The sequence below is a fragment of the Brachycentrus maculatus genome, unplaced genomic scaffold, assembly GCF_059751285.1.
Source record: "Brachycentrus maculatus isolate JH-2025_06_01 unplaced genomic scaffold, ASM5975128v1 h1tg000204l, whole genome shotgun sequence".
Taxonomy (NCBI): domain Eukaryota; kingdom Metazoa; phylum Arthropoda; class Insecta; order Trichoptera; family Brachycentridae; genus Brachycentrus; species Brachycentrus maculatus.
The window spans coordinates 264,819-283,690 of NW_028280955.1; the positions used below are offsets into that span (position 1 = coordinate 264,819).

General features: G+C 35.1%; 1 protein-coding gene across 1 annotated transcript; it reads left to right on the forward strand.

Annotated features, from left to right (window-relative positions):
• The first annotated feature begins 334 nt into the window (after positions 1-334).
• On the forward strand, positions 335-18,251 carry Impbeta11 (importin beta11). The gene is made up of 17 exons (XM_088263838.1): positions 335-487; positions 952-1,111; positions 1,952-2,172; positions 2,457-2,616; positions 3,688-3,934; positions 5,588-5,869; positions 6,660-6,841; positions 8,472-8,657; positions 8,904-9,003; positions 9,533-9,765; positions 10,972-11,136; positions 11,717-11,921; positions 13,433-13,685; positions 14,265-14,479; positions 15,125-15,254; positions 16,484-16,649; positions 17,559-18,251. The coding sequence occupies exons 2-17, from the start codon at positions 974-976 to the stop codon at positions 17,664-17,666; spliced, it is 2,991 nt and encodes a 996-aa protein (XP_088119964.1). The 5' UTR covers positions 335-487; positions 952-973; the 3' UTR covers positions 17,667-18,251.
• Positions 18,252-18,872: the final 621 nt, after the last annotated feature.

An 18,872-nucleotide genomic window follows, 5' to 3' on the forward strand; every position in this document is an offset into this window, starting at 1 on the left:
AGATATACTATCAGTAAGCCAGCTCTCTGTGACCGCAATAATGTCGTAGTCATTATTAAGTACATTTTGTGAAAATTCAAGAAGTTTGGTTCTCAAACCACGTACATTTTGATAATATATACTTAAGGCGTGATAGATTTTAAGATTGCTTGCAGCCATAATTGCTGTTTGACACACTGAAAATATTATATAAATAAGTGATGAAGCATCTATGTGTTATGAATGTTATGAAAATCTCCAATTGAATAAATGAATCGATTAAATAAATAAATCGATGATCTCCGTTCTGTGGACATCCCTATACAGAAATATCCATAGATAATTTCTCAACTCCGTTCCCATTTGGTTAACCTGCCGGTAAAATAGAAATCATACAATATGTCGAAGTTTTTCACTAGAGAAATGTTATAGTGATTCCTTCATGAAATTATCCGTAGGAAAAATGGATTAAAATGTTTCTATTTTATATTTTCTGTAAACTTCAACGGTAAGTCATTAAATAATTAAATATTTTACGATCTTAACTGAAACAGAACAGCGAATTTAGGTGTAGCTTACGGTAATGGTTTTCGAAAGAGGCCATTTCGATTGACTCCCATGTGTTTATATGTTTAATTAGACGTGTAAATACGTTTGCCGGCCCATTATTAACCTTAATCAATTGTTATAAAAAGCTTTAACTTTGTCTAATCACTCTGCAACATTATTTTTTAGCTTGTTTTACATATGTATAGTCGATCAACATATTTGACATTTCACCTTTTCAATTTTGGGTGTTCACTTCGTGTCAACATGACGATTTATTATCATATTGTTATCGATAGTATTTTTTTTGTGCATAATTTTATGTTTTCAAATATTTCGTGTATTATTATTATTATTGGTTTAACTGTTAAAATGAATACGGCACGTATAATGTTATTACGCCCCTATGACAATATATATTTTCAGGTTATCAAATAATAAATAAGTCATGGATCCGAGTACAGCGTATGCTCTTGTTCTCGACACTTTACACAGGGCGTGTAATCAAGACATTGAAGTTTTAAAACCGGCAGAGAAAAAGCTTCAAGAATGGGAGACTGAACCTGGATTTTATTCCCTTTTACTGGTAAATATTCAAAATAAAGATGAGACATATTGACACCCTCCACATATACTATACGAAGGGTGCAAATATTTTTCCGGTAATTTTTTTAAGTTATTCAGTTAAATCCGGATTTTACATCCCCAGATTTAACATTTTCCCGCCAATTGCGTGTAATTATTTCAGTCCTGATATATTTTCGTACATTTATTACCCGCATTTACGTTTTTTTTTCCTCAGCTTCGAAAATATAACGTCATTCGATTTTCGACTCGATCTGTAACGCTTCTTTTTTTTTTAGATTATTCGCGATCATCGTTTACATTCAGTTTTTTGCGTGTTTTGTTTGTTTTATTCGTTAAGCCATTAAATTTTTACAAAAAAAAATAATTTAAATGTTTTTTTTCAATACCCCCACAATAAATACGTTTCCTCCATTTAGGTTTTTGTATGCAAAAAATCTCATCTACATAATTTTCACAAAAAATAAATAAAATTAAAATGTTTTTTTTTTTCAACACACCCATTTATATTTTCCCTCCATTTAGGTTTTTCTATGCAAAAAATCTTGTTTTTCAATAAAAAAATAATTTAAACGTTTTTCTTAACACCCCCCCCCCATTTACATTTTCTCTCCATTTAGGTTTTTGTATGCAATAAAAAAACTCATCTACATGATTTTCAAAAAAAAAAAAAATCAAAATGTATTTTTTTTTCAATACCTGCATTTACATTTTTCCTCCATTTAAGTTTTTTTTTCAGTCCTCTAAAAAATGTAAAATAGGTGTTTCACTGTATACATTTTCAAAAGTGTTTTTGGCCTTAGGTCCTAGATAGAAAATAATTGAATGCAATTGTTTTCAGTCAATTTTCTCAAATTACTCTGTCGACACCAACGTGAGATGGCTCGCTGTGATGTGTTTCAAGAACGGAGTGGACCGTTACTGGAGGAAGAATGCTCCCAGTGGGATACCCGAGGATGAGAAACAGAGACTGAGGGTGAGTCTCCTCAGTCCGTCTACGGTCAATGAGCCCGTTAACCAGGTCGCCACACAATTGGCCGTACTGATTGCAAAAATCGCCAGGTAAAACAATTGTTGATACTAAAAAGATCTGTTGCACAGTATAATGTTCAATAAGTGGCTTGATGTTTATCTTTAATACATTTTATTATTTTCTTAAACTTTAAAAAGGATCTCCTGAAAAATCAAGTTTTTTGATACGTTGATACGTTGTTGAAAGGAGTGAGCGATATATATACACACACACACACACACACACACATATATATATATATATATATATATATATATATATATATATATATATATATATATATATACATTGTTTTGTTACATTATTGTTTAAGGTTTGACTGCCCTGGCCAATGGCCCGAACTTGTCCCAACCCTGCTGGAGAAAATGAAGAGTTCCGTAAGATTAGAACAACACCGCGCACTTCTCATATTCCACGATATTGTAAAAACTCTTGCTGCCAAACGACTAGCGATAGATAAACGCATATTCCAGGTATTAATTCATGTCTTACTTTAACCCTTTGCCTCATTTGCCCGGATGCCCGTACCACATCAGGCAAAAAAATAGGCCCTTGCAGATCACCCGATTTTACCATACCTATATTTTGAGGTAGTTGAATATATTCTTGCAGGTTGGCTCTATGTGTATGGACTGTAGTGGACACTGTCGCACAGTGTCCGTATTATTTCATAATTTTCGAACATATCTTAATATGTTTTGAATATTGAAAGCATTAACTTTGTGGAAAGTAATAAATGAAACCCTAAAGAGGGCAACAGGTTGTTGCCGAAACTAGTTGGTTAATAAAAATGTGAGTGGATCAGAACACAAAGTATTTTTACTTCTCGAAATAATATATCTTAATAATATATCATATGCGAAATCAAAAAACCTTTTTTCTTTCTGTGAAATTCAAAATGATGTTTGATCATTTGACAGTTATAATGATTTCTACACTGAAACATTTAAAAAAATGTTAGGAATTTTCCAGATTTGTGTTTCTTATTTATATTTGCCCCCGCTTCCATAGTATAGTGATTTAGCACATTTGGCTGACATCTTCTGGAGGTCCCAGATTCGATTCTCAGGGGAAAATAAATATAAGAGATTTTTCACTCTCATATTTATTCAATACTTACCTGAACTGGTTCATCTACCTAAGTGCAGAACTATTCAACTTTCCTTTGGGGAATTTTAATGAAGAATCTTTTTTTAAAAAGGGTAGGGTTTTTTATTTAAAATATTTGCTATTAAGATATATTCGAGACATTAAATAATACCGACATTAGGCAACAGAGTCCACTACAATCCACACACATAGAGCCAACCTGCAAGAATATATTCAACTACCTCATAATATAGGTATGGTAAAATCGGGTGATCTGCAAAGGCCTATTTTTTTGCCTGATGTGGCACGGGTAAATCGGGCAAAGGGTTAACATTGTGTCTATCTGATGCAGTGCCCTATGCACCATCGGCGTGGGTAGGGGTCAGAAAAACATATGTTTGACCAATTTATTTTTATGTTGAATTTAAGGGTGTTTTTGTCTGTTTTTTTTTAAGGAACTGACAACCAATGTGTTTTCATATATTTTGGGAATATGGGACGAGCACACACAGATATTCCTGCGACAGATTCAGGAGGGCGCAACTACTGAAATTATTACTGAAAATTTGGAAAAGGCTCTGTATTCCCTGAGAATATTGAGAAAATTAACTGTGTTTGGACTGAAGAAACCCCACGAAAGTCAGGATGCCATAGCTTTTTTGAATGTGGTATTTGACCGGGCTAAAACTAGCTTGGAATGCAGTAAGAATTTTTTATTTATTTTTTCCCCGATTCCCAACATATATATGATGTACAATTATTATTATTATTAAACCATATCCGCCCCCTAAATGGAGCACATGGAGTCCACAAACTGTCTCCAGGCTTTTCGGTCGGCTGCTAGCTCCTTTGCATCCTCCCAAGTAGATCCGCGTCCCGTAGTTCTGACGAGAACTGCCGACGAATTCTCAGCAGTGGTCATATTTTTTTATATTAAGATGTGCAATACATAATGTAAAAAAATATTAGTTGAAAAAAAAAATCTCCTTTATTCTTCAAATTTTACTATTGACACTAGGTAAAAAGTGAATTTTTACAATTCCAATAAATTACTTCTTTTTATTTTATCCTGTATTGTAACTGTTATCTGGCGATTTTTTTTATTTTGAGTATTCATAAATTGTATATTTTTCAACTTGCATACTGTATAGTAAAGTATTCTTTATCCTTTTTAAACATTGGCAGTGTCCAATTTACACAACAGTATAAGTACGAGTACACAAACTCCGAGTGCCCTAGCCATCTAGCCCTTCTCATTTCCCTCCTCTCAACTAATAGTTTCTACTCCACCCTGAGCCCTGGAACTGATTTATTTATTTATCATGGTCCAAGGCCATTTTATAAATGAAAAAAAAATTGACAAAAAAAAACACACACACAAAAAATACAGGGTCATTCATTTTGTGGTTTCAAGATGAAAGCGCTGGCATTTGACGCCTGTCGAACTCAGCTGTCATCTGAAGTGTCATAATATTAGTTGAATGTTTACCATTTACGATAATGGATCGCTTAACAAACGAACAACGAGTTGAAATTATTAAAACTTACGACAAAAGTGGCGATTCAAACGTAGCCACTTTTGGCGCATTATACGCGCTGATTATTGTCGTTATAATCGACCAACTACGCAAACAATCGGTAAAATTGTGAAGATTTTTGAAGAGAGTAGAAGCGTTACTGATGTTGTAAGGTTGTCATTGATGTTTGGTGTGCTCTATGGTCGAAAGGTGTCATTGGCCCGTATTTCTTCAAAAATGCCAATGGGCAAACGGTTACAGTCAATTCGGAGCGATATGGTCGAATGATAACCTATGTTTTTGCCCGGTAATTGATGGTCATGACTTGGACGATATGTGGTTTCAACAAAACGGGGTAAGAAGCCACACAACACGACCAATTATGGCTTTATTGCGTTAAAGCTTCCTGATCGCATAATTTCACGTTTTGGCAACGTCAATTGGCCACCAAGATCATGCGATTTGACACCATTAGAATTTTTGTTGTGGTGCTATTGGGTGTATGTAGTGGTTAGATAATTGAATTTTTTCATGAAATATTTTTTCTCCATGCATTAGATTAATTATGTTTACTCATTGGCTAATAGTAGTCTCAGTATTATTTGTTTCGCTAATTCTAACTATTTAAAATTACTGTGTAATTACTGTACCCAGAATTTTATATTTCAATAAATAAAAGAAAGAAATAAAGGATAATAAATGGGTCGAAACGTCCAAAAAAGAGAAGTTTGGAAGTCATTAGAAGAGACCTACATCCAGCAATGGAGAGACGCCTGATAAAAAAGAAAGAAGAATCTGAACCATTGATTTAAAATATTAATTTTGATATTAATCTTAGGGAAGCTTCTAAAAGGGCGCGGCATCTACCTCCTGGAGCTGTGCGAGAAGTTCATAATCCACTTGACCAAGGTGGCCCTCGGAGCGCTACTGACCCATCCCCTGTCCTACGTGCCCCTCGTCGGGCCGACCCTGGAGTTTGCGGCCTTCTACTGCTTCACGGAGCAGGGGGCCCACCTGTCCTACGAGCGCTTCACCATCCAGTGCCTCAGCCTGCTCAAGACCGTGCTGCTGTGCACGGAGTACAAGCCCGCCAAGGGGGTCCAGCCGACTAAAGATCCAGGTGAGTTGTTGCATACCGAGGTCAGCTTTACACTTGAACTATGTGTATATGTACTATGTGTATAGTTTGCTAAATAAATTAGTGGTTTTTTATTGGTTCTAAAGCTGCCGTTTTTTACATTTACGACAACTCAAATAGTAAATTATATGTATTTTTATTGATTTGGCGTTTAATTTGTAGAACTACATTTTAATTTATGTATTAATTGTTAAATCAAGCACTGATTTTATGAGTCTACTAAGTTGTATTTTATTGTTAAAAAAACACATAAAAATTAATATTGTGATAATTTTTTCCCCTAGTTATGGCATTTTTAAACTAATGTTTCGAAACATTCAAACTAATGTTGAATAAGGGTTAGAAAAAGAGAAGATTACTATTCGCTTGTCGATGAAAGCAACTGTAGCTTTCGATACTAATCGTTTTAAATAAATATATCATACTCAAGTGCCAAAAAACAAATGTCGTCATTTTTTAACCCTTTCAATGCCAGAAGGTATTAATATAGCCGTGATTTTTAAAAATAAAAATGTGAAAGCTTTTAATTTATCACTAACTTTTATAATAACGGTAAATTGTAATATCTTAGTATTTCTTGATCTTTCTAAGAGATGTTTCTAATAAAAAAATATTGCAATTGGATTTGATATTGCCTTGCGACAAGCTCTAACGAGAGCACGTTCATTTTGTATAACCGGCCTGGCGATCATGGCATTGGAGAGCGCGTTAACGCGCTTGTGGCACCTAACCGTTTAGTTGAAATATTGATGTAAATCGTTCAAATTCACAGGCACTCTGCGTGCGTACGAGACGAAGATGAGCATCCTGACTGAACCGACGGTGACGCACATGTGCCGCCACCTGGTCACCCACTTCTTCCTCCTGACTTCCGATGACCTAGCCCTGTGGGACGCGGACCCGGAGAGCTTTGCCACTGACGAGGCTTGCGGAACGTGGAAGTGCAGCCTCAGAGTAAGATCATTTTTACAATCTCGTAAACTAAATGGCTACAGCTCTAGAATAAAATAACAACTATGTACTTTTTTTCTACATGAATTTTATTTGACAAAACCCGGTTGCTGGTCAAATAAAATTTATGTGGAAAAAATTACATAAATGTTATTTTATTCTATAAAATGCAATTCCACCAAGAAATGTTAGTACAAAACTTAAGGCTACAGCTCTTTCATACATTGATCAAACCGAAACTTTATATCACAGGGTTGTATCGTTATTATTTTCTGAGAGTATTTTTGTTGAAGTACCATTTTTTTGAGGTCAGGGGATCTTGCATCCCTTATGTCACTGCGACCATATTAGGTCTATTGTGACCTTGAAGTACCATACTACAGACAGTTGATGAGTTTTATCCTGAAACAAACTAAAATTATTTGTATTTCTTAAGCCTTTTTTCAAGCAATTTAAGTGTGTATGGAGGTGTCAATCTTAAAATCTCCTGAAATGGTTCAAGGTAGTTTCGTATTTCGTTAACTATTTATAAAAAAAATCTAATATAAACGCATTTTTAGGATGTAATACAAATATAATTAGTCATAAATAACACCATTTGGAGTTTTCGAAACATACATTTTGTTTTGTGGATTTTTAAACTTAATACTTATTGGAGGTTTTTTATACTCATTTTATGATGTCTTGGTGGAAAAATGGCAAAAGGTGACTCATGGTTTTGGCAAAAAATGATTGTTATTTTATTGTTATCTTATTTATTGTTATCTTATTCTAATACAAATACATTAAAAAGATATACAAATGTTGTAATCATTGATCATAATTAAACATTTAAAAAAATACTAGATTAAGACGAAAAACTGTCACCAAATTGTAAAAGATATCCCATTTTGTTGAAATTTTAGCAAGATTTTAACACTATTTTGAAATGGTTTTGAACATCATTTAATGTTTTGACACATAACTCATAAAATTATCTTTATTTTGGAATTGATAACTGATAATTTAATTTAAGCGAATAATCCTAATTATAAACTTTATAAAACTAAACAACTTCGTTTTAACCACTTTTTTATTATTAGTACTCTCTAACCTGCCGGTTTCGACAAGAACCTTGTCATCATCAGGGATTATTAAATTCTAAAACATTAAAATACTCAATTACATTCCCTTACCAAAAGCTTCCACACACTCCGTACACCATATGAAAATATGATTAAAAAACTCTGATTAAATTTGGATTCAAACATTTAGGAGTTTTTAAATCAAATCATATTTTTATATGGTGTACGGGAGTGTGTGGAATTTTTTGGTAAGGGAATTTAATTAACTATGAGTATTTTAATATTTTAGAATTAAATTATGAAAAAGAAGAAGAATGTAAAAAATCCTAAAATCATAAAGTATCTGCGAAAAACATTCAAGAAATCCTAATTATGCTCATTTTGCGTCTTGGACATTGTTATTTTTCATTGGTCAATAGACTTTTTGTAATCTGACAATGTCGTTATTGTCATATGTCATCAATATTGACTCGCGAAAGGTTTATTTTCTATGCAAGAGTGACAATTGCAGACACACACGTCACTGAATAGCTCCATTAGCCAGGAATACATTTTGTTGTCTCTTCCAGCCGTGTACCGAATCGGTGTTCCTCACCCTGTTTCACGAGTTTCGGACGATGCTGGCACCAGAGCTGGTCTCCCTTTTGGAGCACGTGCGGCAGCTCCCCCTGGACCCTCAGGACCTCGCCAACATCCTGAGAAAGGACGCCGTGTACAATGCAGTCGGGCAGGCTGCGTTTGACCTATATGACGAGGTTATTATCTATAATCTTTAGGTTTCTATGCATTTATTTATTACCACCGTTGATTTGCATGTTTTTTTTTCAGTAAGAAGTAATATTCTGAGAATTTGTCATTTGAATTATTTATTGAAATAATAATTATTTTTTTAAATTCCATAATCTCTTATCTATTTAAACAAAAACAAAAATGTTCATTTTTTAAAAATTCCCAACCTCAGGATATATATTTTACATTCAAAAATCTTTTTTTTCTTTCAGATAAATTTTGACGAGTGGTTTACAAATGGACTCGTGCGGGAATTGAAAATAAAAGATAATAATTTTAGAATTATCCGAAGAAGAGTAGCTTGGCTAATAGGTGATTTGATTATATTATTTATATGATATCTTGTTCCTTTATAGCATACTTTGTGCTATCCAACATTCAATGTTTCACTCTCTACATTCGGTCTACTCTGCACTAAACATTTTTTAGAGAGAATTCGCAATGCTTTTTTGAAAGAGTTTACTTAATTTAAATGCTCTCCAATTAAAAAAATCTACACAAAATAAAAGCAATTAAAAATGTAAAAAAAAAATAACCTAATGTAAAAAATTAAATATTTTAACTATAATAAAAGGGGTCAAATATATATAATAAAGGTCATTTATTGATGAATTTTTCAATGAATTCCAATAAAAAACATCAAGTGGCGTCTGGCTAGCTCAGCTTGGTTGTTTATCTTATGTGCTGCAAACCAGTGGAAACACGCGAGCAGTGCTTGGGTTGGCGCGATTCGACACATGTGCCGTCCGCATTCTGCTCGTTCAAAAGCATCAAGTGGTTAATTTTTTTAGTAAAACAGAATCAAAATCAAACGGTTTGTAAAACCATTTTGTGTGTTCAGGAAAATGGTCAGGGGTGAAGGTGTCGGGCGACCTCCGACCGCACCTGTATGAGGCTCTCTTGGAGCTGCTGGCCGAGAATGAGGACACCGCCGTGCGGTTGGCAGCGTGCGACGCCCTCAGCCTCACCATAGACGACTTCAACTTCAACCCCAGGCAGTTTGCACCCTTCCTGCAGCCCGCATTCTCTCTGCTCTTTGATCTGCTCAAGGAAGCCGACGAATGCGACACTAAGGTACAAAACTGGACAATGAAATAACCCTGTCACTATTTGTGCCAGTGTAAGAATGTTTGGCGATTTATGTGGGATGGTATAGAATTTTATCGATCCTTATGAGCTTGCAAATTAGGCATAGAGTTTAACTTTGATATGTTACTTGAGCCCAATACAAAAAAAATATTTAGATCGTGGTATCGATCGAAGTATTGTGACAATAAGTGTCACCTGTCAGGGAAACAATGAATCATGTCGATACGTTCATTATTGTAGACCAAATATAGATTTAATATTTTTTTTGTACGGGGCTCGAGTAACACATCAAAGTTCAAGTAGCCCCGTTCTACGGTATCAATAATAATAAAAATAATGAGAACTGCTCTTATCACATTGTCGAGCAATTTTTTTCATCAACCCCCACCCTTATTAGTATACTAATTAGGGTGGTGTACTTATCATAAGTAAGGTAACACAAGTGACCGCAAACCCAATTCCGATCTTTACCATGTTTTGTTGGCGTCTCGCACTTTACCAAAAGTAAGCAAATAGAACGCTTATGTCTCCTGCTCTCTACTAACAGTATGTAAAATACACTTTAAAGAGTTTCCCTCAAACAATGTGTTATGAGCTTGCCAATTAGGCATAGGTTAATAGTAAAAAAATGAGAACTGTTTGTGTTCTTACTATAAACATAAATATTTCAATGTCATACTAGGCCTTAGTGGCCCGTTATTAAAAATAGCAATCCAGCTGTGCTAGAGTGAGCTCAAATCTTTGACTCACAGCCTATGACACTCACTACGGGACCACAATACAATTGATACTGATTAACTTGAATAAGTTCCCAGTTTAGCCCGAGTGTGACTCAGGCGAGGAGTTTGCATTGTAATCATGAGCCCGAGTGCTGCTCGGGAAATCGTATTCCGAGTTTTCTGTATTTTGATTTGCCCGAGCCAAACATATTTATGTATTTGTTTTTATTGACTAACCCGAGCAGTGATCAGGTAGTCTTGTTTTGACTTGTTAGTGACGATTTCTTGCACGGGCAAAATTTTTTTATTGCCAAAATTCGAATCTTCAGTGGTTAACTCAAAAATATTCATTATTGGTGCTTTTGCTTTTAAATACCTCAATTGTTGGTAAATGGCCAAGAAAGTTTTATGCATTTTTTGTTCCGGTAATATTGTGATACATTGTACATAATGGTGTTTTGTCCCCCCTCAGATGCACGTCCTGACCATACTCTCATTCATCGCGGAGAGGAATGGAGAGGCGGTCTCCCAGCACGCTGAGGATCTCCTGAGATACTTGCCGCTGCTGTGGGAGCATGCCGAGCAACATAACATGTTGCGGTGCGCCATCGTGTCAACGCTCGTTCAACTAGTCAAAGTAATAAATCTAGACCTTAACCTAGTACTAGACCTCAACTAGTACAGTGGTGTTATCGCAGAGGTTGAAATTGTTAATTCTCTTCATAAACCGGTTCCCAGTTTAGCTCAAGTGTGACTCGGGCAAGGGCATTGTAATGATGAGGCCAAGTGCTTATCGGGAAAATCGTATTTCGATTTCTCAGTATTGATTTGCCTGAGCCGAATATATTTATGTATTTGTTTTTATTGACTAACCTGAGCGGTGGTTAAAACAACTATAATTTGCAGTTTGTGATTTTTGGTATTTTCAAGTTCTCTAAACTCTAAAGTAATTTGTTGCTAGCGACATTCCTAGCCAGTTAACAGGACAGTCCATGCGCGTCTCATGCGCGTCTTGTCATCTGTCATCAAAGATTTTAATGTGAACAGAAGTATTATATAAATGCCGCACAGCACAAGGGAATCTTACGATTGCGAACATCAACAATCAAGATTTCAGTCTGTAGACCGTATAACTCCACATTAGTAACCCGCAATTAGTATCTCTTGAGTTTTGCCGCATTGCTATGATCCTCATCACCGGGTGTGGTTCCCGCCAGGCCCTGGGCAGCTGGGACACTCCGGAGATGCGGCCGCTGGTGCTCGGTGTGCTGGCGGAGGCCACGGACAGCCGGCAGCCCGCGCATGTGTACCTGCTGGAGGACGGGCTGGAGCTGTGGCGCGCCGTGCTGGTCAGCACGCCCGCCAGCCACGCCTGCGCCGACCGGCTGCTGCAGCTCGCCGCCAACCTGCCGCTCCTCATGGGTGCGCCACCTTACACTTTTATATAACGTGCATATAAATTTACAAAGCATGAAATTCGGACGATTTTGATGTTCTTTCTTTAACCCTTTCAATGCCGGAAGGTATTAACCACCCTACCTTCGGATTATTTTCAGACATGTTTTTTATTAAGAAGCAAAAAAATCACAATGTTTGTTGTCACAAAATATTGTCAGGTATGAAACCTGATAGAAATTTGTCAGTGTATGCGGTACGCATTAAATATTTTTGGAAGAGATATCTTTTCTCGTGCGCGTAGGTCATACGGGTTAGCGTGGAATGGTCAAGAAAAACAGCGCGTATCACGTACGTTCGTATGTTTAGGGCGGTTAATATGGCCGTACCCAGCAGGCCGTAATTTTTTTCAACAAAAATGTGAAAGCTTTTAGAAAGATGACTTTGATAATATCGGTAAATTGTAATATTTTAGTATTTCTTGATCTTCCTAACAGATATTTGATTAGATATTCTAATTTTAAAATATTGCAATTGGATTTGATATTGGCTCGCGACAAGCTCAAACGAGAGCGCATTTACACACTCATTTTGTATGGCCGGCCTGGCGAGCACGGAATTGGTGAGCGCGTTAACGCGCAGCAAACTGGTTAATCTAGCTGGATCTAACAGGGGATTGAAATCCCCCATATATGAATTATAATTTGATAACTTTAACATTATAAGAGCTACTTACTCCATATTTTTTATAATCTTAAAAGTGATATTTAGGAAAATTTTCCCTTTTTTATTTTTGTGTAGTATCAAAATATTGTTTTTGATAAAAAGCGCTATCAATCGGTACCTCAAGACCTACATACTATATATATATATCAGCACCTAATTTTTTTTCTGCTAGCGACATGTTATTTCTATTACGCTAAAAAATGTGGTACTACCATAAAGAGAGAGTGAGACAACTAAAGTATTCGCCTTTGGTTTTATCTGATTAACCAGCGATATGTATGTACATGCGAACATATCGTAGTCATACAGGAGAAAGTGACCAAGTGCATATTGTACAAAAACGTAATCATTGACTATTTGATATCTTACTAGCTTAATATTGCCCTGAAAAAAATCAAAAAGGATTTTAAACATGGAAGTATAATATATAAACTTGTTAAAAATGACAAACTGCATTGATATTTATTTTCTTGCCAAGAAAAAGTGACTTCAATAGCCCTCCTGAACATTTTACGTTTTGTTAGTTGGTCACTTTCTCCTGTACGACTACGATATTGTCAAACTATTATTCTAGTTCTACTTATGATACCTATACCCTTATACCCTTTACTATGACCTAAATTATATTGTATACCCACATACAGGCCATGCCTTTGTGGGATCTTTTTTTGTATTCATATTTTATTCATATATTTTCGTATTTGAATTTATGTCATGTAATGCAAAAGAATTTAAAATAAAGAAAAAAAAACTCTTTGTTTCCCCAAAATTCACTGTTGTCAATTTATGAATAATTTTGCATGTTCTCGCAGACCTGACCACCGAGTACCTGTGGATGGTGGTGTACGTAGCGCGCGCGTACGTGCTGCTGATGGGCGAGGAGTTCCTGCTGGGGCCGGGCGCGGAGGTCATGTCCAACATGGACAGCCTGCTGGCCGACATGAAGATGGAGGGCGTGGTGGTGGTGCTCAAGCTGGTGGAGGCCTGCGTGCGCGCACCCCTGCCCGAGCGCAACCAGCTCCTCGGGGTCAAGGTGGTCTGGCCCACCCTCGTCAGGGTCCTGGTGTGAGTACCCCCTCATTACTCGCTACTGTCACTTCGGTCTTTCTGTAATCATCGCGCCGTTTCTGGTCATAACATAAGTCACCTTCAATTTATTGAATTTCACTTACCATGTTGTCATTTCAAATTCAATTTACTTATCATATGAAAGTACGGATGAACCTTATGTATCTTGTATGTATGAATGAGATACATATGATGTTTATATATGAAAGAGATGTTGCGAATGTACTTATAATTCAATAATTCAGAGTGTTTGTAGTGACATCTGTAGACTTAGTCCGTAATAATGATTGTCCATTATATCGACTTTCTTATATCTTTTTTTTTTATTTCTATCTTATTTATTTTGCAAAGGGATAGCTTAAAAATTACTAAAATTGTACACCGTTTCAATGGTGATTACATTTTTATCAATGAAATACATAATTCAACTCTTGGTTAATCTACATGATGAAAAAAATCTCACTCATCTGCTACAGTTTACTTTGCAAAAATCCCATAAAGTTAAACAATGTTTTATACATTTTTAATTTTTGTTCATCTCATAAAAATTTGTTTTATTTGACGTGGATATTCCAGGAGCCTCCAGGCGGGGGACGAGTTGCCGACGGTGCTGGCACTGCAGCTGAGCCTCACCTTCCGTCTGCTGCTCCTGTCGGCTCCGCTGTTTCTGCAGGCCGTGCGCGAAGCGGCAGGGAGCGACGGAGATCCCACGGACCTTCTGGCGCGCGTGCTGGACGTCTGCTGCGAAAGGATGAACCTTGTCACTCAGATACAGAGGCGGAAGGTTATCGGTGAGCGCTTGTTTTAGTTTATGCAGGTTACTTTAACCTTTCCCGTACTGATCATCCGAAAACGATCACGGTACCCGGAGCGGGGTACCAAAACACCCCAGTTTGTATTTGTATTATAATCGTATGTTTTATATATTAATTTATATATTAACACACTTTGGACGGGAAAGGTATTTCTATCTGTTCGGTCGATTAATGCTTAAGGACGGGAAGGGTATTTTTACTTTTTGTGCCATTTTAAAGGAAATAAAGAATTGCATATTTAATGTTTTTATGTGTATATTATGTACCCATTTCTTGTTAAGGTCTTAACTACATGTGCATAATTATCAAATCCCGTCGCCAGCGATCTGCAGGCGTATAAAAACACCAATTCGAAATGTGTTAAATATTAAAATCTATCACTAATTTTTAGAGTCTACTAAATTGTTTTCTATTATTGAAAACTATAAATAAAAATGGAGTTCTACAAATTAAATGCTAAATCTAAAAAAAAATAATTATTTATTGAACTTATCACTCGCCACCATGTGAGTCATAGAGTCCTTACTAGTGCAGCCATCTGATAAAGGAAAAGCCGGATATCGGATCAAACTTGTTTATTATGACATTTGTTTTGTAAAACGTTTTTTCTTTACTTTTTAGGTCTAGGTTTAGCAACACTATTGACTTCCCAAATTCCGTGTGTCCTGGAGCGCTTCCCTTCAATAATACTAAATCTGGTAGAAGTTCTCAACGATGTCATGAAAGCTGATGATAATGGATACCAAGTAGAGTAAGTCATTTTATATTTCCTAATTATATACAATAAAATACTATTATAAATACGAAGGCCTTTGTAGATAATAGTACATTGTTTTATTGCAATATTCTAGGATTAGGGCTATCGTTTACTTCAATCAGAGAAAATTTGCTGCAAAATATTTTAATTTTACTAAACAGGTTTTTGTTGTCATTCCGTACTAGGTATTTAGATATAAAATGACAAAATAAGATCACATCTGTCCTAGGACTTATTTAATTATTGATTTAATTAAGGTTTCCTTGTATTCTTCAATATTTATTTAATTTCGGTCAGTGTAGCAGCCTACTGTTTTGTTCTAATACGTATTAATACCCAATTTTGCCTAGGGCACTGCATCGTATTGATGAAGTGATATCTTGGTCAATGCTTACATGAAAGCAAGGTGATCAATGCTGCGCGTCGGGTGCCGGTCCAGGGTATTATTAAAATAAATAGATATTATGATGAAAAGTTACTAATATTTATTATAACCCTCCTTGGAAATCGAACCCAGAGCCTTCAGCATGGTAACTAAACGCGCTAACCATTACACTTCACTACGGAGGCGAAGAAAAGAAGGACTTCCTTGTGTTTGTATTGTGTATAAAGACAAGCGAGTTAACTACAATAGTTTTGTACAATTCCTATGTTTCACATTTTAAATAGCTTGTGACTATGGGTTCTTTTAACACTCTCCTTATCATTCATCGTCCACTTAAAAACACAACTTCATGACTACCGGTTTCAAATGTAGACTTGTAGGTCTGAAACCGGTAGTCATGAAGTAGTGTTTTTAAGTGGTATTGCACAAAGTGAAGGATGAATGATAAGAGGAGTGTTATATTACTATACCGCAAAGTTAACAATGCTTTTAATTAATGTAAAAAATATATAGGTTACTTTCTCTAAAAACTTCCTCTTTATTGCAATGCATAAGTGAAATTCTTTTACACAGCGAAATCTGTGTTTATTGGTGAAATAAAGCAAATTAGCTCAATTTAGATTAGATTAGCTTCACATACGGCGTTTGAAAATGATGCGGAATCCATCGAAACACGTGTCATAGTAGATTCTAAGAAATGGTGGTATTTACTAAGTAAAACATTAATTAAAAATGCATCGATTTTACCACAAAGTGACTGCCGAATCAATTAATGAGATAATTTATATATTGAAATGAATAATTTAGAATAACACAAGAATATGATTTTCCCTTGCAGTTCTTTAGTCCCGATGGGCTCTGCTCCGCCCACTCCGTGCAGCGTGTCCAATGGTAATGAGCATGTGGAGTTCCAGCACGAATCTCATCACGACGTGCGCAGAAAACAGCTGGCGGAACTGGATGTTGTTCACACTGTCGATATCAACACCTTTCTAGGAAGCAAGGTTTGCCGCTTTTTCTAGCTTTATACCCAATAATGCATTATGATGAAAATGCAAATAATTTTTGACTTGCTCTTGTATATATAAACTTTATTTGGTTAAAATGAAAACTAGTGATGAAAATGACATACACAATTATTTACAAAATTTGCCTAAATTCCATTGATTGTATATCCTGCCCAAAGATAGTTAGATTGTTCACCAGTTCCAAAATATATGTACATCAGTGAAAAATATGTTAGTTTTAATAATATTCTTTTTTTACAATACATATATCTTTGACATATCGCTCACTCCTTTTAAGAACGTCATAAATCAAAAACTTGATTATTCAGGAGATCATTTTTGAAGTTTAAGAATATAATAAAGTGTATTAAAAATAAGTATCAAGCCACTTAATGAACTTTTTACTGCGCAACAGATCTTTTTAAGTAAAACCTGAATGTTTTTTCCCCATTTGAAAAATATTTAGTATATTTAAAATAAAAAAAATGAAACAATACCCTTTCTTCAAAATGCAAAAATAAAACTTTCTGCCCTGTAGTGGGTAAATATTAAGTTAAAAATATGCCGCTTTTGCTGGGATATATGTAGTACATTTTCTAGGCATTCTGAAAACATGCACAACTGAAAATTGACGATCTTTGATATATGACGTTGTTGAAAGGAGTGAGCGATATATTAATAATAAATATGAAGTTTGCAAGGAGTAAAAAAGAATCATACTAAAAACCAGTGCTTTAAGATGGCACACTCTTCTTTCGATCTAAGTCAGGAATACGTACTGACCAAGTAATGTCACTATTCCACTTTAGTCTCTCTATTCCAACATCGCTCAACCTCCCCTAAAGTTTTTTGATTTTATGTATTTTTTTTTTACTGAAGTAATTAATAATTTTTTTTTCTTTTTAGCTTGGTGAACTACAAGTTCAAGTTGGGCAACCGACATTCGACCAGCTGATGCAGAGTATAGACGCCAACACTTTACAGCAACTGAGAGATTACATACCCATGAACTAGTTCTAGTGTTTTCTAAAAGAAAAGCATTCATTCTTCTTTTTGCCTATTCGTTTTATTATAATATTTAGAAATGTATAAATTATGATGTTACCAAACATTTTACATAGGTATATTTTTACAATCTATGTATCATAGCTGGATATTATATAAATTCTTCACTTAATGGACTTTCATCACTAACATCTTTATGTTAATTGTTTATGTCAATATATCTACAAATTAATGTAATATATCTATATTTTTCTCGTTTTCAACGCCATACTCATATTTGTTTTAAAATATAAATTTATCTATGTTGTGTAAAAATTAATGATATTTTGCCACAGTCATGATCACATAACACATTATTATACGCCACAATTGGTTTATACCACAGACCACTTGTTTTTTTATTAACACATTAGTTACGGCAATGTTTTGATAAAACTGTATCTTGAGGCGGGCGACATTAGACAGCTGTCCGGAAATATAAAATATGTCAGTGAACTTCATATTTTGAACTTGAGGTTGAACTCGAAAACAATACAAAAACGGTTAAATGGTCTCTAACGTCTCAAAATAAAATCATGTTAGTCCACAAATCACAAAAGTAAAAAAAAATGTTAAAAACACTAATAAAATATTAGAAAATAACAATACAGTTTAACAACCGCCGAAAACTCAAAATCTGCGAATAAAAAATGATTTATGGGCTTTCCCCACACGCGTTTATTGCTTGGTAAGTACCAACTGCCGACTTAAGTAAAGAACAATGATCTTTGTATTTTATTTCATTTTAGGACAAAGAAAAAAACGCACCGTCTGTATCCATTGTTAAAAGTTAATTTGTAACATTTCCTTCAAAACAGATTACGACCATTAGCTATGTTTTGAACCAGTAAATATCAGTATTATTTTTTTATATTACAACGACATCTATCCACTACACAACAAAAGCAAAAAGGCCAAGAGATTAGAAGTTTATGACGTGTTTTTTGTATACTAAATTGAAGGTAGCCGAAATGCACAAAAATGTGCACCCCGCCACCACACAAGGTTTCTGAAACGCACAAATATGTGCACACCGTACACAATGTGTTAATAAAAAAATGTTTATTGTTCTATTGTATATTCAGTGAAAAAAATCCAAACTGTATAAATCTATTTTTGTTCTATATCCAAAAAAATAAACAGTGTATTTATTTGTTAAATATTTGGATATGGAAC